At 41.7% G+C, this 25934-nt stretch overlaps 1 protein-coding gene across 6 annotated transcripts in view; it reads right to left on the bottom strand.

The window, feature by feature from the left end:
* Ten-a (Teneurin-a transmembrane protein) overlaps positions 1-25934 on the bottom strand; it is a 449881-nt gene that overhangs the window by 135004 nt on the left and 288943 nt on the right. For all 6 annotated transcript variants that reach the window (XM_034339675.2, XM_034339673.2, XM_034339676.2 and 3 more), the window contains one exon: positions 22399-22474. In XM_034339675.2, the coding sequence (XP_034195566.1) occupies positions 22399-22474 (76 nt within the window). The remainder of the gene's footprint in view (positions 1-22398; positions 22475-25934) is intronic.

The raw sequence follows: 25934 nt of genomic DNA, 5'->3' as shown, positions 1-25934 counted from the left end.
CGGCTGGGAATCGTCCGACCTCTTTGTAACGGTTTTCTACGAGTGCTTTTCTTTCTTTTCCTTCTTTTTTTTCTACCCCCGTTCGTTCTCAGCCCTCTTCGCCCCCCGTGCAGAAAGCCGGCTCTGCCGTTGTTGTTCGATCGCGTTCACGAGTGTTTTTGTATACAGTTGCGAATCACGTTCGTCCATAAGGCGCGTGGCCGCTCGAATATTGTTACCGAGCAAAGAGGAAAAAAAATGAAACGGGGCTCGATTCAGGGGTTGGTCGCGTCGAGAGGGAGCACGGTTTTCTTTCGGAGCTTCAAACGAGCGTGGTGCCGCGAAACATCGTGAATTTCTTAGGTGGTAGGAAACGCGTGTCGTGTAAGGGAGAAATGATGTACGCGCTTCGAGCGAACCGAAGTCGGTATAATTTTTAAGGACTTCGGGCTTAGTGCTGTGGGAATGCGTTAGGTATTCGCGCGGGACACAGGGAAATGGACTTTTTATGGGAACATTTGATCAATTTCCGTGTGTAACAGGATATTCTTAGAATTCAATATGAGCCTTTATCAATTCTTTAGAGAACATCGAGCTTCTGTTAGAAATAACTTTCAGTATAAAGAACTAACGAATCTATATAAATGGAAATACGTCCAATGGTGTTCTATAACATTTCAAATGACCAGATCTCCGTTTCCACTCTCCTCTTTTCATGAAATAACATTTAGATTAGATAAACGCTCTTTCTAACACGCAAGAAAACGTTTCAGCGGCAGGCTCGGAAAAGCCTGGACCTGTTAGTTCGTACGGGTCGTTTTTGTCCCACGTCACAGATGACACGATCCAAGAGGCGGCTATCTACCAGTGATGTCTAGCTTCGAGTTTGCATGGGCGGTAAGAGTGAAAAAAGCAGACCAGAGATCGGCCTCTCGTAACCGTCTTTCCTATTCTCTCTTTCGTTCCTTTCGGATCGTTGTCGTTGTTCCTCCTGCACGCTCTTACAGCCCTGTCGGTAGCCACTGAAAATGACAGGGCCACACACAACGCCGTGTATAATGCACTCCAAAGCGTTGGTTAATGGAATTACCAGCTAAAAGCTTCGTCAAATTTTTGCACACGGAGTGACTCGGGCCACCCTACTCCTTCCCCTCGATCTCCCATCGCTGGCGAAACAACATTGTTTGGAAATTAAATTATTTTTCTTGACGAAGTTATATTCGCGGCGTCACTTTATGGAAAAGAATTGTTATCCGGTTATGATTACAGAGTGACTAGTGTTTTCTGTTCAAAATTAGTTGCTCGAAACGTTTTTCTACTTGTAATTATTCAGAAGATGGTTCGTGGATCAATGTAACTCGTTATACGAAAAAAAAAGGAGAATCGAGAAATTGCAACAGAAACGCAGCTCCAGTTTATATTTCTGCAACATCGAGGGAAACTGCTCGTTTAATTTTCATTTGAAACACCCTTTACGGAGTCAATTTTCGTCTGAATTTTCTCTAACGAAAGGAAGGTCGATTTTACGATACTTTTATAAAGTTTTCCCGTGGCTTTACGTTAAATGACGACATGAATGCTGAAAAATGTTATTAACTTCGAACGAATACAGCGATGAGGTTCCTCGAGTATTGGTTATCATATAACGAGAAATTAATTATCGTTTAAATTGTTTTCTTTTTCTATCTACTATTTATGTCTACCTACTGGAGCGAAATTTAAAATTCGTATTGAACGGAATTCTCGTCGGAGGTTTCAACGGCGGAAGACTTGAAAACGTAAAAACAGGAAGAAATTTTATCTAGAACGTTCCACTTACAAGCGTCTACGTTCCGTTTTAAAAAATATTCATACGCTACTTGAAAGCTACGCAATCGGTGATCGTACTTGGTGCAGCATAACCGTCTACAAACCTCTTGAAACTTGAAAGGGCCACGACGCGAGACAAAAGCCAGTAACGTCGATTTTCCTGCTCGCTCATACCAGCAGAATTCAACGAGAAAGAACACTCAAAGACATTCATCGTTAAAAAAAGAATTACAAACAACGAGAGAAAAATGATAGAAAAAGAAAAATGGTACGGGCAGTGAACCAACGGAGATCGTTAAAACATTAAAAAAGATGTTTTTCCAATTTTTATTCTGCTTCATCTACCTCAAAAGTTCTGTAAAAAATAAGATAAATAATAATAATCGATTATATATAATATCTAACATATTTTCCAACGTCCCCCAATAGTTTGCTTTAACCGTTTTTTGAACTCCCTGTACCCGTATAACGCGTCAAAAAAGAGCGACAGATCGAAGTAGCTGCAAGCAAGAGGGTATAGCAAACGGTTGGATCGGTGTGTTGAACCGTAACGAAAACAAAAGGGTCCATTGGTGCAGTGCACGGTGCACCGTGCACATAATGCAACGACGCAGAGCCGGCATATGGCTACGAGCCGGCGAACAAACAAATATACTCGAATTCGGTGCGTCAGACGTGACCGAGGAGGCCGATTTTGCACCTTATGGTGCACGATTTCGAAAATCGCATTCAATTGCCACGGTTTTGGGGTGGCGAGTGATAGGAACGGAGGGGGTGAGGATCGGGCGCGCGCTGCTCATTGTTCACCGACGCCTCGCGTGAATTAATTCCCGGACCAGGATCGCGAACAATCGCCGATGCAGCGTATCTCGTTCGGTCACACCTCGCGTGCAACAACGAGATTGCAGCCGTTTGCTCGCTCCTATATGTACGTTGCTTTCTCGCGTGCACACGGCTTCGACGAATAATAATGTCGAGAGAGTCCGCGCCGCACCGCGTCGATCTCACGAGCGGATCTTCGATCGCGCGGATCGCTGGAAATCGACGCGATGCGATGGCTCGTATCGGCCCGCGCGATAAGGGGTTTAGCAAAATCACGTCGGCTGGATGTTTTCTCAATTTTGTGGAAAAATGAACGGGGATCCATGGCGATGGCTGAATCGAGCATATGGGGTGGAATCGGAAATGTCTATGGATTTACGTTATCAAGTGAAATTACCTATATATTTTCTAATCTTCTTTTAGATTTTTTAAATGATCTCCGTTTTTTTAAACGATCTCTGATTACATTAACACGAATTCTAAATTGAGCAGGTCTACCGGAAACTTCTGTCCATTTTTGGATTAAAAGAAAGATAATACATTTTCAACACATTTATTAATATTTACTGAACAATATAATTTCTATCGTTACTAATGACCAATACAATGGTAAAAAGAGGCAGCCATATATATGTTCATACGTGTTGCAACTTAAAATGACATTATCGGACAAAACTTTCCGATATAAGCATAGAAAAAACAGCCTAATTCTAAAGCAAATTCGAGTGAATACGATATATTCATATCGTTGTAATTCCAATCTGCATAGAAAATCTTGCTATTGTTCTCAAAAGATGAGGCGGGGTTGTTGGTGACCGGTCTCTTAGATAATCCCCTTGTACGAATTAGAATCATGCAAACGATCCAAGGATAATTGCAAATCGCGTTTCAAATGATTGTCATTCATTACCGGAGGCAGAGAATTACCTTTACCTTGCTACTCTGTCCCCTTTCCAAAGTATCTCCGCCATCTAATAGAAATGTCACGGACGAAGGTTGCATCAACTTAATCCGATCCGAGAGGATGGTGCACCTTTGATCCCCTGATCCGTATACCCTGACGGAGATCACAATATAGCGACGTTTGTATTTTCTCGCAGCAGCAGATGTTACTGGAGGTACGAGTGGTTCTTTGTCGTTCTCTATTCGAGCCTTACAGCACGAGGAATTCGTGTTCCTTCGGCTGAATCGATGCGAAATCTCCGACCGGGCGTTATTGAGCACCGAAAAAAAGATTATCCTACTGACAAATATGTCTGCAGTCTAGATTCGAGACAAGCTATGAATAAAAAGCGTGGAATACGATTTGACATTGTGTGTCTCTGAGGGTTAACAAATACACACTATTTACGGTGTACCTTGAGTAAACCCTCTTTGATGGCAACAAATATCTTTTAGTTTATTTTTTTATCCACATCAAGGGTCGAAACGTTCGTTTATAATAAAGTAACCGATGCACCTGGATAGATTTGTAAATATATGTATAGTAGTTCGTCGCTGAAATATTTAACCCTCGAGAAAATTTCAACGTGCAAATTGCGCAAAAATCCTCGATGTTATGGTCGAACATTTCTACCTTTCTTTTTTTTTCACGACCAGCAAAAAGGTCTATCTGTCCGAATCCCTGCTTTTAATAAAGTGAAGACCTGCCACGAGATAGGGGCACAATCGTGGTATCGTTCGATCGTCCCTCAAAATGGCCACTCACCCTCAAAGAAAAGGGGCTGAAACACGAGATAAAAGGGCCGAGTATCCGTCACGCGAAACCATTTGGCGAAGAATATTCTTTCTTTTCCTTGGGAACGTCAGTTTGATAACGTCCGGGCGAGAAGACGCGCATCTATTCGGTAACATGGTCATTCGCTTGAATCTAAATCGACGATAAACGCCTCGGAGCTTTTGACGAACGACGGGGGAAGCTACGATATCGAATATCAAGCGATCGGTTGAATTCGAATCGTCCTTGTGACGATCGAAACTCTTGGCGAAAACTAGCAATGGCTTCGTTAAAACTTCCCCGGACCGCATTCTACGACGAGGATTTTCGTAAAAAGTTTTACAATTTGCATGGAACTCGCTAATATCTTAATTCTTCGACGATTATTCGCGCGTAAATTTTCGTCGTCGATCTCGATATTAGCCCAATTAATTTGTTGATAACGTATGTCATTGATAAAGTTCCAAAATCTAATTTATGTTTTCAGTCAAACTCCGAAGTTTCACCCGGAAAATGCTAACTCAAAGGCGATTAGAGAGATGAAAAAGTATTTTCACTTATATCTGTATGCTGCCACAATGCTGAAAAGAAAATGAAAAGCATCGCCGACAGCGAAAGCAAAGTCGATGAAAGCGGTATCGAACGTAAGCGGTGTTTACCGGCACGTAACGAGACGTCGCGTAAGCGGCTGTAAAGTTTCGAGGGTGTTTTCCTTCTATCCCGATTCCTCCACCCCTCGCATCGTTTTTTTCACCCCGGTTGCATTTAAATTGAGTAATATTCCGTCGTCGGTCTTCTCCACCGCTCAAAGTTAAAGACCTTGTATTTAGTGGAGCGCATATTTTATTTCCATGCAGGGTATCCCAGCTAAAGGGGAACGCTCGATTTTCGTTTTCCATCTGAATCGTTTAATTTTTTAGAATTTAAGAGACTCCTGTTGATTTTCACGTGTCAAAAATGTTAAACATTTCTCGTATTATCAAAATGAAAGGAGGTATTTAAATGTTCCTGTGCTACGATATTCTGTATACCTGAATCAACCCCTTCATTTGCTCCCATCTCACCCTTTCCCAACGCGTCTTTGTATATCCCGACCTGGTCATTGTTGTTTGCCAAGCACGAAGGTAACAGGCCGGTCAGGAGATTCGTACGCCCTACCTTTTCCAACCTATCAACCTACCTACGTACAACTACCCTTATGTCACCCCTTCTCCATCTCTCTCCTTCTCTCGTCAGTCTCCCGCCCCAAACCACTAACATGCTACAGCCCTTAAACGTTTATTCAATATCTGTCGAGGGGTAGACTGTTCCTGGTGCACCGAATCCTTGCACGAGACTCGTTAGACCGACGTACGAGCACCCTACACGCGGATTTTAAAAAGCCAGCTGATCTTCAACCCTTGCGGCAACCGTGAAAAACTCTGTTCCACGCTCCAGTCACCCCTGACCCGAACTCTGTCGACCTCTCTGTCGCGCAACCATCGTGAACACGTGTGACATAACGGGATAGGGTTTCCATCCCGACAGAAATTTTTCATAATTATAAAATTTCAAAATTTCACGAAATCGAATCCTTTCATTTGAATGGAAAATGAATTACGGAGAAATGAAAGGAAGCCAGTGAATCTGGTACACTGTGAGGTAGCTGAGTACGAAATGCATTAACGTCTTCCAATAATCCAATAATAAATACTTTTAGATGAAATCGATGGAGCAATGGGGTCTGGCTATTGTAGTCGTTTCGTGAATCGACTCTTGATTCGCGTCAAATCGGCTACCCTTTATCTTCGACCCCTTTTGATTCGCGCGATTTACATAGGAATTTATAGATTATTTATCGATACTGTTTTTATGCGCATTATTAGTAAGTAAAATTGAAAACGAGAATAACTTAATTTCCATCTTTTCTACCGATATAATTAGAGGGAGTTCAATTTGGAATGGTTTCGTTTCACGAATAAATAGGGGGTGCGTTTTCATTTATACACTCGTTGCAGAGCTGTAACTATATGTTTCTTTCCTCTCGTGACTGCTCGAGCGTTTCAGCAAGTAGCTCGCGAGATCTGCTGACGTCTTTTGAACGGTTCGAGAAGAGCAGCAAGCAAGGGGCGAGGAGGCGGAGTCGTAGACGCGATTCAAATTGCGTTAATATCGCCTGGGTCTAAATTTTTTGTATCTCGACGATTGTAATTGACGTCGTCGCATTCAGGGCTCGTTCGCTCGAGGATCCAGCTGTCACTTTGAATGGTACGTGATTGGGAGGGCAATGAAGCGAATTACGAAGCGAATGTGCGTGGAGAGGAAAAGGGGCGAAAGTGTATCGCGAAGCATCGCGAGGCCAGGTAACGATATATTGCTTTCTCGCCAACCCCTGGCTGCCTCGACGCTGATAGTAATCTCGTTTGCCGGTCTAATGTATACACACGCGGTGTCCCTTTGCTTAAAACCGACGGGAAATACGATTCGTGCTAACGTCGAACCGAGCCTCATGCGAAATGTACCTTTCCAATTGGCTTACGAACGGTAAAGCTACCTACTTACTTGCTATTTGCGACACCGATCTCATTTCCTTGTAATTCTGTAATGGAATAGCTGAAATACAACTTCCATTTTATCGAATTAATTTCAGCCTGTGATATTTCATTCCCGCCCACTGTTCTAATTTTCGTTACGTTATTATTATATATTGTGAAATAATCTCAATTTATTTACTGCAACATAAAAGTAAAAAAAATTAAGAAGCGTTCTGTGTACGATAGGACTTCTACGCATGCATTAAAAAATCCACTTCCGGTGACGGCGTCGCCACACCTTCGTCTGGACGATCGTAATTGATCGTAGCAGGGATTGGAGTCTCGTCACTTTGAATGGTATGTGATTGGACGGGCAATGAAGCGAGCGGGGAACGCGAGAAACAGGATGAGGTGACAAGGACGTTCAAAAGGGAGGACCCCAAGAGCGGGAAGGGTCGAATTTGGCAAAAGAGAAAGCACAGTAGGCGGTATACCACCTCTGTGTATCTACATGGTGCTCGATGCAACTGAAACCACTTCGATGACTATAAATTTTTCTAATTCTAATTCTAATTCTTCAGAGATCAAAATTATTTTAATCCGAAATTATTGCATAAATATTTTGATACGAAACAGATTTTCACGTAAGGAACTGAATACAGGTAATCCAGGGATCTTAGAAGCCACAAAATACATAGAAAATTCGAGTACTGAATTATATCCAACCACTCTTCGAGCTACCCGTTTTCAGTGAGATTAATATTTACAGAGCGATACAACTGTCTCCACCCACCAGCCAGCCATCCCAAACATACCCAACACATCCACCTTTCTAGCACAGAAGTACGACCTTCGAACCTTGAAAAGTTACAAGAGATACAAAAAAATTCGTGCGACGCATTACGCGATCCTCCATGGAACGCCCAATTCTTACGGAGAGGTTAATATTTACAGAGTCATCCAAGTGGCTCCAGACCACCGTGTGTATATGTACGATCGTACATACATAATGTATACGTTCTGTCCCTCCATACATAGTGTTTCATTATCGGGAAAATTCACCGATGAGCTCAATATCCTACATTTTGAAAATTAAATGTTTTATATACACAGTGATTAAATAGGATTAAATAATCCATACCTCAATTTTCTGCAGTTGGTTTGAAAATCATCCCACACTATTGAGAGATATGAATAAATGATTACAAATGTGACTTGAAATTAAAAAAAAAGATAGTAAAGTCGATCTTATTAATAATGAAACACCCAGTAGATTTGCAGCTTGCACATTGCATATGTACAGCCCATACAGGGGTACACATACACACGGTTTTGAGGGTGGTTGAGGGAAAGCCCCACTGTGCCAGGGTTACCCAGGTAACGCATCATTCCCCGTGTACCCATGGAAACCGACCCAGACTCCGATCTCTCCCATCAACAAGCCTTTTCGTCAGCGATAGCTACGAAAAGACCGAGGAAGGTCGCGTGCACGCCACGTGATCCGTTGCTGGACCGGAAATCAGAGTCCCTCCACGTGACGAAACCTAAGGGCACCACTGTCGCCGGTGTTAAACAGGTGCGAGCTGCTTCAACGAGCTCGAATCGCCGATTAATGGTTACGTAACTCCGTTACGGGGCGAACTCCGTTCCGCCTTGACGGAAACTCAATGTTCTTCTTGGGGTGGAAAATATTTCAGCAACAGGGTGGAAATAAGATTATGGAGCTGGAGATTGTATCGAGGCGACGAAATTCTAGATAAATGTACTTTCGATCGATCAGGTGAAATAGGTTCGTAAAACTGTTTGCATATTGCAGGATAAGAAATATTATAAAATTTCGAAGAAATAAAAAAGGAAGAAGTTCAAGATCTTCAGACGGCGGACCATGGAGAGAGCCCTAATCTTAATTCAATTTTATATTTCATATTATTTTCATTTTGTAAATTAGATACTGTTTCTCTGAAAATTATTCATTTAAAATTTATAATAATATCCTTGTACATATTTTATAAGTTTGGATCTCGTCTGACTCAGATTTCACGCAGCAAGCGTCAGAGATATGAACGGAAAATCACCGACAATTCGCACCAACTGAATTCCCAATTAGGTTTTAAGCCGTTCGTCAAGGGGGAATGTAATTAAAAAATCAAGAACAAGCGGTTGAGCGTTATCTAATCGATGGTGCATTAGCGTCGTTCCAGGGTATCCACCCTCCGCCGTCTCTGCCACGTTGTTTCCCCTCTGACGTCGTTAACATCCGTCGAATCGCGAGATGCTTTAACGAAGCAAGGAGCATCTCCAGAGGATACAATAGACGCGGAGAGCAGCGAGAAGCAGGCAGAGATTCCGGCGTAATTGCGACTAGACCTTGCGGCCTCGTGCTTGCCGAGCTACCAAATAATTTCCTCTCATTAACGCAACCTAACGACGGTCAAACAAAGCATAAATCTTCCGTCCGTCTCAACCGAGAGCCGGATCTTGATGGAGCAATTATTTTGATATCGGGACCACTCTCGAGCATTGGCTTCCTCCTCCTTTTTACCCGGTCGCTTGTCTCCTTCGTCTCGTACTCCAATCCGCTTGCTTCCGGTAGAAACGTCCGTCTTTTGCTCCTCCTCTCATTCTCCTCTACCGTTGATAACTGCTCCGGCTATTCCACCTCTTATTTCTGTCGCCGGCGTCTATTCTTCGTTAAATCGGACTTAATTACTTAAATCCCGTCGGGAAATGCTGATGGATCGGTTATAATTAAGGGGATTCTTACGGGACGACTTCTCTCAACCCCTTCTGGGAACCGTTATTCCTCGATAACGGCACCCCGTTCGTTCATAAAGATGGACCTTTTTCATCGAGAACGATCAACTCGCTCGTTCGACGATTCGATCGTGTATTCCTCCGATGAAGAAGAATCTGAATAATCAGTTCCCGAGTTCACCAGGTGGATCGCGTTTTCGCGACTTTCTTTTACGCTTCGAATTTTACTATCATCGTAGGCGACCCTGCATTTCGTTAATATCAACGAACGCAACTGCGAGCGTGTAATGATACAAGTCATGGTAAATATTAATATCGCATTTGTTTCTTGGCCGCGATCCGCTGTAGGGGTCGGTACATAAATTACCCTTGCTTTTCATTTTTGTTGAAATCCATCCTGTCCGTGCGCGGCTCCGCACTGTTTCGACTGTCTATTTGCACAGCAGTTTCGCGTGTGCCGCAGGCCGACATACAGGGTGCAAACGTGCCCTTATTATAATGTATTCCCTTCGGTCGACAGCGAATCCGGAGCTCCACGCTAGCCAGAGGGGGTGAATCCGACGTTGTAACGTTTAACAGAAGGAAATCCCATGGGGTTAACCGGTCTCTGTCGGTTCTATATTGGGTCGTAAACAGAACGACACAGACAACGACGGTCACGAAAAAAAAACGCCGGATTTTCCGCACACAGATAGTACTAAATATTTTTTATGGGGATTCAGTGGATCCAGAGTTATGATTATTCGTCTTGTTACCAGAGTTCGTCGATGAAATGTGGTTATATTTTCGCCTGCTTTCTCTTTTATGAGGATGCACTGGTGTATGACACACAAATTGTTTAACGACCGATGATTTAAAATCGTCGCAGAACCACAAAATGGATCAAGATGAAAATTTTTAAAGAAAAATGTTGAATCTCACGTCGAACGCACAACGTGCAACGATTCTATATAGATTCCGTATTTGCACACGATTTACATGCGCAACGGTAGAACGCATCCCGTGCAACGCACTGTACGGAACGAACAACCAGAATCAAAATTGAAATTAAAACTGATTCAGTGCAAATTGTTTCTCATTCGTACGAATTATTCGATTACCCGGGAATGTACACCCGGCAGTTTACACAAGCTAGCCACGTTCTTTCGAAAAACAGATCGATGGATTATGCCAGGAATTATTCCGATCGACCGATTAATCGAACTGCAATTTTGAGTATATAATATGTGACCACTAAAAAATTGGTGGTTCTTGAAACTTCATGAACGAAGCAATACATTTATCATAGATGAATTTTCGAAAAAATCAAACCTTAGATATTATCTTGAACGTACGCAGCCTGATCGTTACATTCTTATGAAAAGAATTATTAGAATTGAAAATTCTCCATTTTAAATCGTGTATTTGATTTTTCTCTATAAAATTCGAGTGAAATATGTGCAGAGTACACGGTATCGGTATCATAGCGAACAGTAACATCAAAAGATTATCATTATGAAAGGTCAAACGAAGGGATAAAACACGGGCAAAAACGTTCAATTAATCGCAAAAAATCGGTTCGTTATCCGTTTGAAAGATATCATCCCGTTAATGATTGCATGCACGATTTTCAATCCAACTCGCGTAACACCCAATTACCACGTACATACGCGTAACGGGCTTTTCGAAAATCGGACTGTACGCGGAATTTTCCCTGGAAAAAATAACCGGTGCCAATTACTTTCCCGTGTACGCGTCAGAACAGGCGGGAGATATACAGGGCGGCCCACATAACTCTTAACAGCTCAATATCTCGAAAACTATGACATCGATTTTAAAGTTCTTGGTCTTAAATTGCATATTCTTATATGATGAGTTATAATCTCATCATGGAAATATCTGACAAAAAAATGTTTCAGACAAAATTTACTTGTTTTTTCCTGTAGAATCTAAATATGTAACGTTTTATAAGGGGTTCCATTTAAAATTATAAAGGTACCCCCACCCCCCATTAAAGAAGAAGGGGAAGCCACTTCATGTTTATGTAGTTAGAAAGGCCCTTCAGATCCATGCAATTTAAGACCAAGAACTTTAAAATCGATGTTATAGTTTTCGAGATATTGAGCTGTTAAGAGTTATGTGGGCCACCCTGTATAATCGTACGTGCTAATTAGAGGAATCCCAACGATCCGTCGGTGAAGTCGTTCGAATGTCGACGAGCCGTCAGAGATTCACTGGCTGACAACTCGTTGCGCGGCGCGGAACAAGGCGGATGTAATTTCAGACGAAATTAACCGGCGTCCAACGGAAACCTGTATCCAGATGGATGGCTGGCATTACATTCGGGAATATTATGATCCATTTGACGTTACGAGATGTTATATTACGTCGACGGTAACCAATATTGCACGCGAAGCCGGATGAACACCGCTGGCCAACCCCTCTCTCTCTCTCGCGCTCGAGCTTACGGAGGGTAACTTCTCCGCGGACCGATTCAGCATATCGTCTTCGAGATGGACCACTCGTAATTCATTGTGCCGGTTGCGGATGCAACTATTAATTCGAGTATTAACCGGGAAAATTTATGTGCCACTGGGAACAAGAGAATCGGTCACGGGTATTAATTCTTTAGAATCGATCGCTGTTGCTGTACATTCGGTTGTTCACCAAAGGGAAGTTGAAACATTGAATGATGATGACTGAGTTGTGATCAGAGATTGAGAAGATAAAACTAAAATAAATACTTAACAGCTGAATCAAAATTAACCCTCCAAATCTTTGCCTCGGAAATACCTCAGAAGTTCGAAAATTGAAAGGGTACAGAGTTTTTAAGTTATACGCCCTTCTTCTTCGTCCCCTTTAAAAATTTTATTCAACGCGACTTTCCGAGTTTCCAAGAATTTAATATTAATCCTACAATTAGTCTCGCTACTTTGCCCGTAATGTTTCCAAATTCAGTCCGTCCGAATGATCCAGTGAAATTACTACGATGGCATCCACTATATTGAAAAGATTAAGGGTGGATGTCTTAATTTATTTCTTTTCGTATCTCCGAGCCTCAAGGAGAAGCAGAAGGGGATGGCAGCTTAATTAGCTAGGGTAATCACGAGCCGAGGGGGGCAAATCCGAGTTTGATTTACCATTCACCTGTTTTATCTGGATGCAATTATGCACCCCTCGTTGTATATCAGGGAATACGTATATAGGAGGATTATGCAAAGGCTCATCGTTCGTCGATGCTGGATAGAGAAGGAAAATGTTGGCGAGGCGGAAATGGGGGGACAGGAAGCTTTTCGCGTTTTGCTCACCACCCCTGACTCGCGTACAGCTGCATAACTCTATTGTTGTATCGATTGTCGAAGTGCGGGGGGAAGGGGCCGGGTTTTACAGTTCATCCCTTCGAGCTAGGAGGAGAAGGTGAAGGGGTGAAAGTTGGGTTTAACGAGCTTTTTTAAACTCGATTTTGACGACGACAAGGGTAAGGATGTGACCGATCCTTCGAGGAATAAACAACTTTACACGCGACACTCTTGTTCCTTTGTTTTTTCGATTTGAATTTCCGTCAATTAGTTATTCAAACCCTTTTTTGTTCTTTGGCTTCTATTTAATTTCAGTCCAAAATCATTAACGGTAAAATGCAAAAATTTCAAGTATTTAATAAAATTTTTAATGAGAATCGTATCGCAAACGGAATTCATTGTCTAACTCGTGCTACAATGCATAGATGAGAATCGTAATCTCAATTAAAATGTCGGTAGATGTCGAGCGTTTGGCAATTAGCCGCGTGTTTGTACTGGCCGCTAATTACATACCTTCGTTACAGCGGCCAACGTTATGCTCATCTTTGCATAATTTTATTTAACGGATACGTCGTGTACAAAGTAGCTAACAAATAGAAAATGATAAGTAGAATTTGGATAGTTTCGAGGAAAAACGTATTGAAATATTACGGGTTTAATTATCAACTTTATAAAATAGTAATTCTTTTCAGTCGAATTAATCGATGATATTTGCAAAATTACGATACACGAGAAAATGCGAATATATTAATGAATCATGTATAATCAAGAGTATAATCAAAGGGGTAAACGATTGAACGAAACGAGTATAAAATCCAGACAATCTAATGTACGTAATCCTGGGTGTAATTTATTCAGCATAAACGGACATTTACACCCATGACACCAAACATTCCGCAATGAGCCTCCCGTTTCGGATTTCAAAATATTAACGATTTCATCCCTCCAGCTATTAGTTGCAATTACCGGGCGCATAACACGCGCTGATCTCGTTGCAAACGTGAAAATTGTGCTTGATACACGGTGCGAGTAAAGGGCATCGTTTCGCTGGAAATTCACCCGAACCGAAGCTGTTCGTCGAGCAATCTGGTTTTCTTTTTTATTTTTTTTTTATTTTGTCGAACGAAATGTTTGCAAGGGTGGCTCGAGCCGTAGCTCATCACCGAATGCCGACACGCCTCGTTTACTTTAATTTTGACCAAGCATGTCGTCCGTATTAAAAATAAATCGAATTTTCTTTCGAATTTCCACGAATTTCGAGATGTACCTTTCAATGTTTAACGTTTCAAGTTTTATTTCTCTTCGGAATTATTTGGAAAATTAAAACGATTTAAATAGCGTGTCGGATTAAAGAGGACGAACAATTTTATTATCAGAGACTTGATGTTAAAAATAAAACGTTATCGTGTCATAAGGGTAGGTCGACGGTATCTGAAAGCCAGAACACTGACTTCCGGCCTGTCGGGACGTTAATTCCACGCCGTTTTTGAAGCTCCTTTATTTATGAAAGATTAGGTGGTTTAAATATTCCAGCCTGTTTCTCTTCATTTATCTTGACGTATTACATGCCGCTTGGCGCGGGTCTCGTCGCGCGCAAAGTTACCCTCGAAACTTTCACGATGCTCTTAAAAACTCTGTCCTTCCTGCACGAAATCTTTCCTCCTTCTGCGAAATCAGCGACAAACGTTCGCGTTTCCGTGATTTAACCCACGTTACATAATCGTCCCTTGTCCCAGGGAATGCCAGGCGGTTTAAACGGTTCTAAGGGGGTGACTCGGAGAGGGTTTCACAGTCGCATGCTCCATTGCGTGTAATTAATTGCAGAGGACGCAGGAAAAATTGGATAGACGTGAGAGAATTGTTTTATATAAGACGTGTTATTTCGAAATGACACCGGCACGGCGCGGTGGTCAGAGCGTTAATTCTTTAATTTACATCCCTGCAAAGAATTTCGCCTTTTCGTTTATACCTACCGACATTCAACGTGTTCATAAAAGAAACGTGTGTTTGTGACATGTTGTAAAAAAAAGAAAAGGAAGAAGAAGAAAATTCTTTAAATTGCTCAGTAGTTTCATTATTTTGTCAAGGTTGACATGTTTTATTAAAACGTTCAGACCGTTCTTGCTGTGGCGTGGTAACATTTTAAGAAATTGTTTCTGTTCCTGTTTCTCCACCTTTTATCTGCTTTCTTCCCCCCCCCCCCTCCCAGTTCGGTCGCTGTTACGCGATGAAACGAGCGGTTAATACTTGGCGAAAGTTACGAGCGCAAAGCACACTCGTCCGGGAAGAATAATAGCGGCGAAGAAGGGAAACACCGTGGCAACGGTGTGTACACCCGAAAGCACGATATAACGCCGCTAATGTATCTTTATAACGGAGGCGAATCGACTTTTATTATGACTCGAGATCCGCTTGAATATTCGACGTTGTTTCCGCTTTGACCCCTGGCCTGTTGCTACGCAACTCGCAGCACGAGATACCGAGCTGAAAGCACTTGCTTTCCCGCTTCTTTCGCGCTCGCGATTCTTCTTTTCACCTTTACTTAACTGCAACCGAGTAACCAGTCGCGAAACCAGAAAAATAATTCTCCGTTTCGTGCTGGAATTTTCGTCGGAGGGGTTGGAATTCGTTAGGTTTCAGTGGAAGGGAAGGAGAGGGAGAAAAACGTGAATTAGAGTTAACCACCCCTATTGAATTCTTGGCACGCATGATACCGATAAGTTAGTTTCATGGCTTACTTGATTTGTTACATTACGCTAGTGAACGTTGCAGAAAGAAATTTGCTTTTAATTTAATTAGGTTAATTACTGTATTAATGATGGCTATTGATTTCGTTTGATTTGCGAAATGGTGCCACTGAGGAGGATCTTATTAACGCGCTGGTTGGTGTGGGGATTAATTTTTTCCATCCTCCTTGATTAATTTAGGAAAACGACATAATTTAATTCTACGATCGCTGCAATGTAGAAGCATGTTAAAGATCGTCCATGAATTTCCTAAACACCCTGTATATCGACTGCTTTCATTCGTTCCACGTTCGGCAGAACGATAATATTGACTGCAGCCAACCTTCCGTACACCACACACGCTCGTGTACGTTTTACTCTACTACGGTATTTCATATCGGCTCTCGCGAATCTCTCCGTTCCGTGTATTCACGTTCCTTTTCCGTTTTTCTTCTGTTTCTTGGGCGCCGTAACTTTCCCCTTCCGCGGGCCAAGTTCGCCACGAAAACGCTCTGTAACTCGTCTACGCCTCGCTACCCTCCCGTAGTACCTTTTCTTTTTTTGCTTTCAATGGTTTGTAGTGCTTGGTTGAAAAAAATGGCTAACCTAGACCTTTGGTTGCTAGCCAAGAATTGGAATGGAGCGTGGAAAAGTGAAAGGAGAGAAAAGAGAATTTCGAAGGGAAATGCTAGAGGTATTGTCCGTGATCAATGCGTTGGTTAAATATGTAGTGGTAGAAATAGTAAACCGATCGATTTGGCGAGTTTAATTGTTTTGTCCTATATACGATTTTATCGATAAGATAAAATATGAATACACGTATTGATATTGTACACCAAATTATATTTGCTATCTTTTCGAGATGTAGAATAATTAATTTCATTTATGGAAGTTGTACAAATTCAAAACGGTCGTAAGGGAAAATTAATTAAATATCCAAGCAAACATAATATACACAGGTTGGTGTACTGTACAAGCTCGAAAAAATTAGTTTCGTTCTTTTAAAAGGAAGGTAACATAATACTTATGCAATTATTTTCCTAGATGTATTATTTCATTCCACTTTTATGGAAATCAAAATTTTTCGCAATTAAATGTTATAATGCTTCATCTTACAGAAGATTATATTTCAAGTGGTACTGTTTAATAAAAAAATGTTAAATAATATGCATTATAACATACATATTATATTAGAACAACAATTTCCTAGAAAGCATCCGTTGAAAACGTCTAATTAACTTTGTTATTATTTTAATTTATAACATTTGTAACATATCATACTTCATCAAATTTGAAAATAATTTACTTTTAAAAAATGTGAAATATGGAAGAAATAAATGCAATGCTTCTGACACTGGTTCAAGTAGTACGAAATTGTTGGACTAAATTCAGACGGTCGGCGTTATCGTTGACCTCGACTACTTAAAAAGAGGATCAACGCGTTTCCACGTGTAACGAGAGCGTATTTACATCCCTCCAGGCCCTATATTCGTTTATTTACTCTGCTGAAATTCGGACGAGCAACGGAAAGTATGCTTGTTTTTCTCTCGTTGTTTGACAGAGAAGAGAGAAAGAGGAAACCGCGAGCTTTGATCTTGGACCTTGCAATCTCGCGACTCTCTACGATAAATAAATATCTCGGTAATTCGATGCCCGGACCATTAGAAGAAAAACAAAAGGGCTTCGAGGGATAGAGTTTTCTGTCGGATAATTGAAACTGGAGCCTTGCTCGTTTTCAGTGCACTCTCTTTTCTCGAAGCGAATTCCTTTTCGCTCGTTCATCCAGCCCGTTACAAGCGCGTCTTCACGATCTTTTTTAATTACGTCACTGGGGTCGGGTCGGATAGAAAAAAGCAAGCATCGTATTAAGTGGAAATATCGAGACCGACTACCAATCGAACGCTGCGTATCAACCGTTCGTCTCTTATTCAATCTCGTTGTTACTCTTATTTAATCTTCCCGTTAAACAGACATTTAATCCCTGCCCTTCGTTCTGCAAACGATTGTATCGCAATCAACGATTAATTAAATTCAATGGATACGCTAAAATCAATTTATCGCTATGTCATTACGTCTTTCCAAAGAACATTACCTCTATCGTTGGAAAAGATTTATATTTTGAATTTCTATCTATTTTACTTTACCCAACTGAATGTTCTTTAAAATTGTCAACCGGCACCACCGAGAAATCTCGTCGTGTTAATTTTTCTACGCTCGAGAAAGATGAAAAAACGGGATTTAAAAAAGAAAAAAAGGAAGAAAAATTCTCGCGGTCTCGCGTTTCCGTTCACCAGCGGCGCGGACTGAGCCGTCAACGCGGACGCGTTAATTTTTGCGCGGTCGCGCGATATTCCGTGCAAGAAGTTCCATTGTGTCGGGGCGCGTAATTAACGATTAGTTGCGAAACTTGTTTAATTACGAATTTAAATTGCCAATATGACAGAAAGTTCGCGAAAGCGAAAATTAAGCGGCACGGTTCGATGCGGACGTTTTGAAGCTGCGAACGTACGTTGCTTGTTTTAGCTACGTATTATTTTCGTGTAAGAGTAGAAAAATAAATTCTGTTGCGTTTATAAACAACGGTGCTTTGTAACTTGTACGAAAATTACTTCGTTCAGCTCAATTACCCCGAAGAAACGAACCGATTCAATTAAATAATAACAACAATACGAAGGATATCGTAACGCAATTATTCTGTACTTGAACGTGCGGTTCCTCGGCAAAGGAGACGATAAGAAAGAGACGATAAAATGTAAGGGGGGTTCCTTGAAACTCGTTTTGCGTTTCGGCTGAAGAACGAAGGAGAAGTGGAGGAGACAGAGGCAGAGCCAGACGAAGGCTCGAGTCGCACAAATTGAAGCTGAGATTAAGATGTCTGCGGGGATTAAGGTTTCCATGTTGATTAATTTAAATGGTTCCCGCGGTGTGCTGTTCGCCGCACAAAGGAGTGCTCGCGGTTCTGGCCCGTCAGAGAATAAGCCACGGAAGGATACACGGTAAACAAGTCACTTTTCAAGGACCGACCGAAGGATCGGGGACGTAACGCAGGAGTTAAGCGAACCATTGCTCGGCGAGAAACTTTTACTCGAGGGTTGACGTGGATTACGCGACGACGCCGCGCCGTGTCGCGACGCCTCGCCTCGTCAACGAGTACGATAAAATAATTTCCCTGGTACGGTGAAATTTCTTGTTAACAGTTCCAAGATGTGGGATTAAGAGCAGAGAACTCAGAGCTCGTCTTTTAGGTTTCCAAATAATACTGAATGTGAAGATGAAATGAAAAAGAATTTTAAAAAAATGGGTGTATTTGAACATTTCTATTCATATTCATAATCTTTTTATGAAAGTATTCGAACGGTTGATCTTTTTATAACGATGTAATATGATTTTTCAAGATGAAATTGCAGATTCAATTAAATTTCTTGGAGCTATTATTACAATTGATGTTTCATAATAATAGTAATCCGACTTGAAAGCAGAAAAATGAAATGAAGAAGATAAAAATCCCTCTTCTCCGAGCGTAGTCCGTGCCTACTACTCGAAAACATTACGTATATTGGAAGCGTGCAATCGATACAGGAACGAAGCTTTTCCCCGATATCCTTTCCCGTACAATAACGATGGCAATGTTTTGTTTTCGGAAGACTTCGATAGCCTAGCGCGGAGTCTCGAGAGGAACGATATTGAGGACGTGAAAGATGGACAAGGTGGAACGATCAGAAGGAAAAGAGTAGAAAAAGAGCGACTTCGCTCTCGGTCGAGCGAGGACGATGTTCTTTTAGCGGAATTGCTTCAGTTAATAAGTGATAAATGCCAACGGTAGATGTCTTCTTTATATTTTGAGATCGACTAAGATACCAAAATAGAAGAAGAATATCCAGCGTCAGAAGATTTTGAAATAGTTACCATCCGGAAGTCCTTTATCACGTCCCATGGAATATTTAACGTATCGAACAATCGCATTAATACTTCTTAAAGCAGGTGTTGGACAGGTTGAAACGTTTAAGGGCAAGAATCTATGGTTAACCCGGTGGACCATCAATGATCATTACCATCATTCGTCTTCAACGATGCGAGGATCGTTAACGATCTTGACCCGACGTGGAAAAAAAAAGAGGGTAGAAGTTTTAGGTCTAACGGATGGAAAGAATAGCAGGAGAAAGGATGGAACGTTGGGGAACTTTTAGCTGGAAGGCGATGGTCACGCGTGTCCTTTTAGCTCCGTTGCCTCAGCAACAGAATACCTTCCGTCTCGCTGACCCGCCGTTTCCGGTGACACGGATGGCCTTCCCTTTTCTTCGACGTCCAGACGAGGCTGGTGTACACCGTTCCAAATGGGGAAAGGAAAAAAAAACTACGTCAAGGGAATGGAAAAGGGGTGGCTCGTCTATTGTTCGACGATGACCGAACTACTTTCTCCTGGTCGAGCGAAAAGTTTCGCGATTGCTCCTGGAATTATTCGCTTCATAGGCGCTCGTCTACCGAAACTGGCGTTTTTATGCGGCCCTCGATTTACGAATATTGCACGGAGGAACGGAATTTAATTTGGTCGAGGAACATGGGATGCTTGGTAGTTTCGGCGGAGCTGCTCAGATCCAGTTTAGGTAAAAATATTCGATTCAGAATAGAGATCCTTGCGAATGTAAATTAAGAAACGGGAGTAATTGTTGAAGAGTATTTTGATCTTTAACTTAAAAAAAAAAAATACCTTGAAATTACATCGTTTTCTTAAATATTCGAGGTAGAAAAATTCTACGCTAAGCAAAGAGATTAATATTTAGTTAGCAAACTTGACGATTCGATTAAGCAGAAGGGGACAATTTTTCGCTCAAGATCACAGCGAGAAAGGTTACATAAAACGCGCGATTAAACGCGTTTACTCGCGGCAGTCCGGCCGCGGTTTTGCTTCACACCGCATTCACTTAATCGCCGGTATAACTCTATTAAGTCACTCTTAAATATCACTTAAACGTGGCGCGAATTCATTCCTCGCGGCCCATTACTCTCTCTGGAATCTCATGCAAATAATGAGAACGCGAGCATCGTACACCTGACGGAAAGTGATTCCCGTCATCTTGGAACAAATTGCTTGAGAAGGATGCAATTAAGGTGTATCGGGTTCAGCAACACGTTGCTTAGAATTTTCTTTCTAATAAGCTGAAAATTTCTTAAGTATTTCAACTTAATTGAATTTCATCGTAGTATAAGCAGTACGCACCCAATAAACAGGAAACTTTTACGTTCAACACCTTCACTATCAGTACAGTTATCATTCTTATTCTAAAAATAGTAAGGCAAAAAATTTCAATTTCACTGATTAAACTTCGCCGTCTAATTCCCACAGTACGATATTACTCTGGAGTAATTTTATATTTGTTACACGTTCCATCTATTTTAATTCAATACTCAGTTTTCCATTTCCTGTAAATTCATGTTGCTCGAAAACACCAGGCTTTGTTACGATTGGTTAGTATGTATTTTTCAGTACAGGAAATTGCATTTCAAAATTGATTTACTAAACAGAGATATGAAAGAGTGAAAGGTAACTGTAAATATAATCTATCGAAAAGTTCATGGGACAAAATACGAATTATATTTGTTATCAAATGCTTCTTGAATTAAGATCTTAATTACATATTCTGAATATTTCCAGAAACGAAGAAATTATAATTAACATTTTCAAATTTAGTCCGAGGAGGAGGCAGACTCAAGACCTAATTTACAATTCAAGCTAATGCAATGAACGAGTGAAAAGATAGTCTAATTCGATATTTCGCGCGCACCCTGATCGAATGAACCGTGAAAGAAGGAACGACAAAATAAGGAAGATGCCGGGACGAGGTTCTAAATATTTTAAAAGTTCGGCTCATTTGAATTGAAACATCTCCGAGCGGGTCCCCTTCGATCGTCGCGCTATTTTCTTCGCGGTTATTGCGCTTTCGATCACGTTCCAGCCCTATTCAACCGATTGATTTGAATTTCTCAAACTTCTTCTTCTTACCTACCACTTTTCCACCCCTCGAACAAAGGCCGCCCGGCAAAACTTCCACTATTGCTGACTGGATTCGAAATTGTTCGCGTCCCAACCTTTATGCAGCGATTTTATTGCGCGCAGCAAACGCGAGCCGAGGGAACCTACTAATGACTCGCTAATTGCCAAAAGTGGCTGGGTGAAGATTTGTAATCGTTAGAGAGACAGCAAACGACAGGCTCGCGGTAGATAATGGCACTTCTGCGGTTCGATACCGCCATTTTCCTGTAACTAGTATCGAACAAAGTGTTCAACGACCCGCTGGCTCGGCCTCTCTACCTTTGAATTAATTATTGTTCAACGTTGTTCGCAAGGTCTGAATACTTAACGAATTATCTGCTTCGTAGATTTGCAATTTAAACTTTCAAAACAATTTCGTTATTAATTCCGATCGAGTGCTAATCTGTCGCGGATAAAATCGAAAAATAATCTGCTCTGACCCCGGAAAGCATCGAAGACAAAGTCGGCCAAAGGGTTCATTGATTTGGTGATGCAAAACCGAACGACTCGTTTCGAAGCAAAGTCAACACAGAGTACGGTCGATTTTTCGCGGCTTAATTCGACCGCGCGAAATCCAGCAACTAGGTAAACCGATAAGTCTCGCGGATTTGTCGGCGGCCTCGCGAAAAATCCGCTTACGGGAACTGGCTTACGCGGAAATCTGTGTTATTGCCTGCCGGAATATGGATGTGTCGTTCGCGTTTCGCTCGCGTTCGAGATTCCCGCGATTCGCTCGATTTCTCGCGTCAGACGAATTTGTTATGCTCACCTGGTCACCGTCGGCGTGGAAGCGACCCCAGGAGATCGAGCCGGATAACTCCGTGGATTTCCTGACATCAAGTACTCTGTAACAAACGTGAAAAAACTCTGTTACATAAAATCACGGTCAAGTAAAATTGATCATGCGGCGGATTGTCGTGCCGTTTTAGGAAAAGGTTTTCCGGGTCTTTATGTTTTGAAAGACTACATCGTGTGCGACCGAGCTCGAGGGCTGGCAATAAAAGTGACGATTGCCAGAACCGCGGTTCGGTCGGAGGAATAGCTAAGTGCCAAGGGTAATGAAGCTAGTCCTTGAAGGCAGAGGGTTATTCCCCCCCTTTCAATTTTCCTTTAAACGATGATTTGATTTCGGCAGAAAAACGGCAGAATGTACCGGGCAGTCGCCACGAGCACTACACTCGCATCGTACATCAACTATATAATAATAAATGCTTTATTTGTTATTGAATGTTTCAATCCATATGCACCCACATCACATCCTAAAATCAGATCGCATCAAATTTTCAGGTTCCTGTTTATAGGAACCCGATATCCGTCATAGTTCGTAAAAATTTAAAATAGTGGACATCTTGGATTATTTCCAATAATGATCTGATACCGTAACGAAATTATTTATTAAGTTTCCAGCCATTCTCGAACGTTGTGGAGATAATATAAATTTTAATGCGGAACATATGATATTAGAACTGTAACCGGTATGGAACCGAAATAGAACCGATACTAGAACCGAAACTAGAACCGTAATCGAAATCGATATTAGGTTAGAACCTTTATTCTAATAACAGTTATAACATTATTCCGGTTCTCATAACTGTTTCAATTAGAACCGATATATAACAGTTTGAAACAGTTATTTTCAGAACCTTTTCAATCCCTAAAACAATCGCAGACATTGTTATACTGTCTTCCGTTTCGATTGAACCGTAACAAGGTTCGTAACGAGGCAAAGAAAATCAAGCATTTAAGTGTAACCTGACGCATACCGTATTTCCGCCATTATACATTAACAACGAGCGGCTTCCGTAAAAGTAACGACCTCGTAACTAGTGTCTTGTTAGTGGGATAGGCCACGGCGAGGTGGCTGATGTTCCGCCACCAGCAACTCGACTCGCCGCGAGATAATTGAATTTATTTGATACAACTTGCCGGACTTTTCCTCCGGTGTCTACGAATTATCGTTACGTGGCTGTTTCAAGCCACGATTTACGTGGTCAGTCTTGTATAATACAACAGAGACACCTTCAAGAATGCGATTGTTTCCTTCGCTTGGATTATTCGAAACAATTGTATTCAGGGCACCGTCGTTTCTTACAATTACTACTTCTTCCACGGTTTTTCGTTTCCAAGAAATATTTCGTATAACGTTAAGAAATACTTTGTTAAGCCTTTGACTTCTGAGTACTCTAAGCTTAAAAGTTCTATCTTGAGTCTTATTTAGTTTTTTTTTAATTTCATTTTATTTCTGAATTTATTTTTTCCTTTTTTCTTCTTTTTCGTTGTTTTATCGCATCATTATAATCTGATAACATATGGTGTGTAATTAGTATTGATAACTTTTATTTGATTACGATTAAGATAAACGAGAAACAAATTATGGACCCATATGTGCAGTCAAAGGGTTAAAAAAAATCTTCAAATTAAAAAAATGATACTTGAAGAAATGGAAAGGGCTATTTGACTTAAAAAAGAGTTCATGAGGCGAGAAAATGTAAACAAAAGGTTTCAGTGCAGATGCATCAAGGGAGCAAACAGAACACGCCGGAAGCGACTCGAAATCTGCATCGATAGACGTATTAGAGGACCGACAGTCGGGTTGTCGGTTAATTTTTAAGCCTTCTTTCCAAACCGTCGGCAGGCTGACGTTGCAATTCAATTCTGTCTTCCTTCGCGCACAGTCTCGGCCCGCCGCCGGCTCGAAACGTCATGCATATTCTAGCTGATGGAACGTCTCGAACCACCTTCCCTTTATCTCTATAGTTAATGAGTTCATAACTAATGTAGCTGCTACTGACGTCCCTTTCTGCATCGATCGTTCCAACTCGCCCACTGCACTTTTTGTCGTGATCTTCGACCCTTTGAATCTCTTTTCAAGGATTTAAGTCGATCTTCCGATCTCGTCCGGCTATTTGATAAAGCTATTGTTAGCGAACCTTTTTCGGACGAAGCTGCGCATTGTGAAGGTAAGGATAAATTGTGTAACGTGCAAGCATCGTACGTACAGAGTGTCTTAATAAAATATACACACACTTTCAATATCGTAAATAAATAAAAACACTCCGTTGGTCCATTAATCAAAATGTTAAAGAAGATATCCGCAAAACTTGGTCGAATTACCAACTAGATCCGTTATCAATTGAAAACAGGGGAGTATAATGTTCGGAACAAAAGAAATTATAAAGGATCGGTGAGCCATTAACGAGCGGAAGAAAAGGGGCAACTTCTTCGGCGTAGCCATGGAAGTTTCGTTTTCATCGAGGGGGCATGGTTGCTTCTACCATTCCAGACCGTTCGTCCTTTTATCTGCACGGCAATTCGTCACTGTCTCGGTGTTCAGAACATTTTTACGAAATTCCTGGGATCTTTCGGTACGCTTCGGTACACAGCAACGTGACGAATCACCGTCGCGATATTATTCTTTTCGAATCTCGTGAACTTATTAAGCCACTGGGGGGTCTTAGTTACACAGTTACAGGGTACGTGCGAGTCGACTTAACAAAACGGGATCTTAGGAGAACGTTAGCGGAACGAGCGTGACGACTAAAAACTGCGCGGCTAATTTCCAAGAGGTCCGCTTAATCCAATTTACGACTCGGCGAAACATTTATGCCGCGTAAAATTTCCTTATGCAAATCGCGTACAGTTGTTACGGAGCCGGTGTAGTTTAATGCGACCGTCAGACTGCGGATCTTTTTCGAATGCGTCAAAGCTACGCGACGCGATTATCCGACATTTTTAACAAGCCACCCTCAAAGTTGGCGAAACGTTAAAAGAATTTCCTACTTTTGATCAACCCCGTTCGCGGACCGTATAAAACGTGTAATCCTACGTGAAGGTAAACGATCTTCCTGTTCAACATATACCGTACAATCATTCGTGAATATAGGGTGTCCTTTGAAGCCGCAATGTGAGTGGCAAAGGCTGAACAGCGCGGCGAGAAGGCAATTGTGTCAGAATCAGACGGTGTCTATTACGTCGAAGCGACGAACAGTCGAACACGGAAACACAGAACTAAAAGGGGAGGTAGAGGCAGGGCATAACCCGAACCTTACGATCCTTCGCAACGATAGCGTATCCTGCGATCGGAATTACAGCGTCATTTGCACGTGGTGGGCCGGGATCAAAGCTTTGATCGCGTCACGCGTTGTTGCGCCCTAGAGACAATGTGACAGATCGAGACACACAACTCGTGCCGTAACTACCTTCGCTTTGCAAAGGGTGAGGAGAAATTGTCGCGCGTCTGACGAACGCGATCGGCCAGGGCCCGTTTAACGCGTAAACAATCCGTTTGCCCGCATCGACAGGCGA

The sequence above is a fragment of the Osmia lignaria genome, chromosome 10 (assembly GCF_051020975.1).
Source record: "Osmia lignaria lignaria isolate PbOS001 chromosome 10, iyOsmLign1, whole genome shotgun sequence".
In the NCBI taxonomy this organism is placed as follows: domain Eukaryota; kingdom Metazoa; phylum Arthropoda; class Insecta; order Hymenoptera; family Megachilidae; genus Osmia; species Osmia lignaria.
Note: the sequence above shows the minus strand (reverse complement) of the source record. Positions and strands in the feature narration are given on the sequence as shown.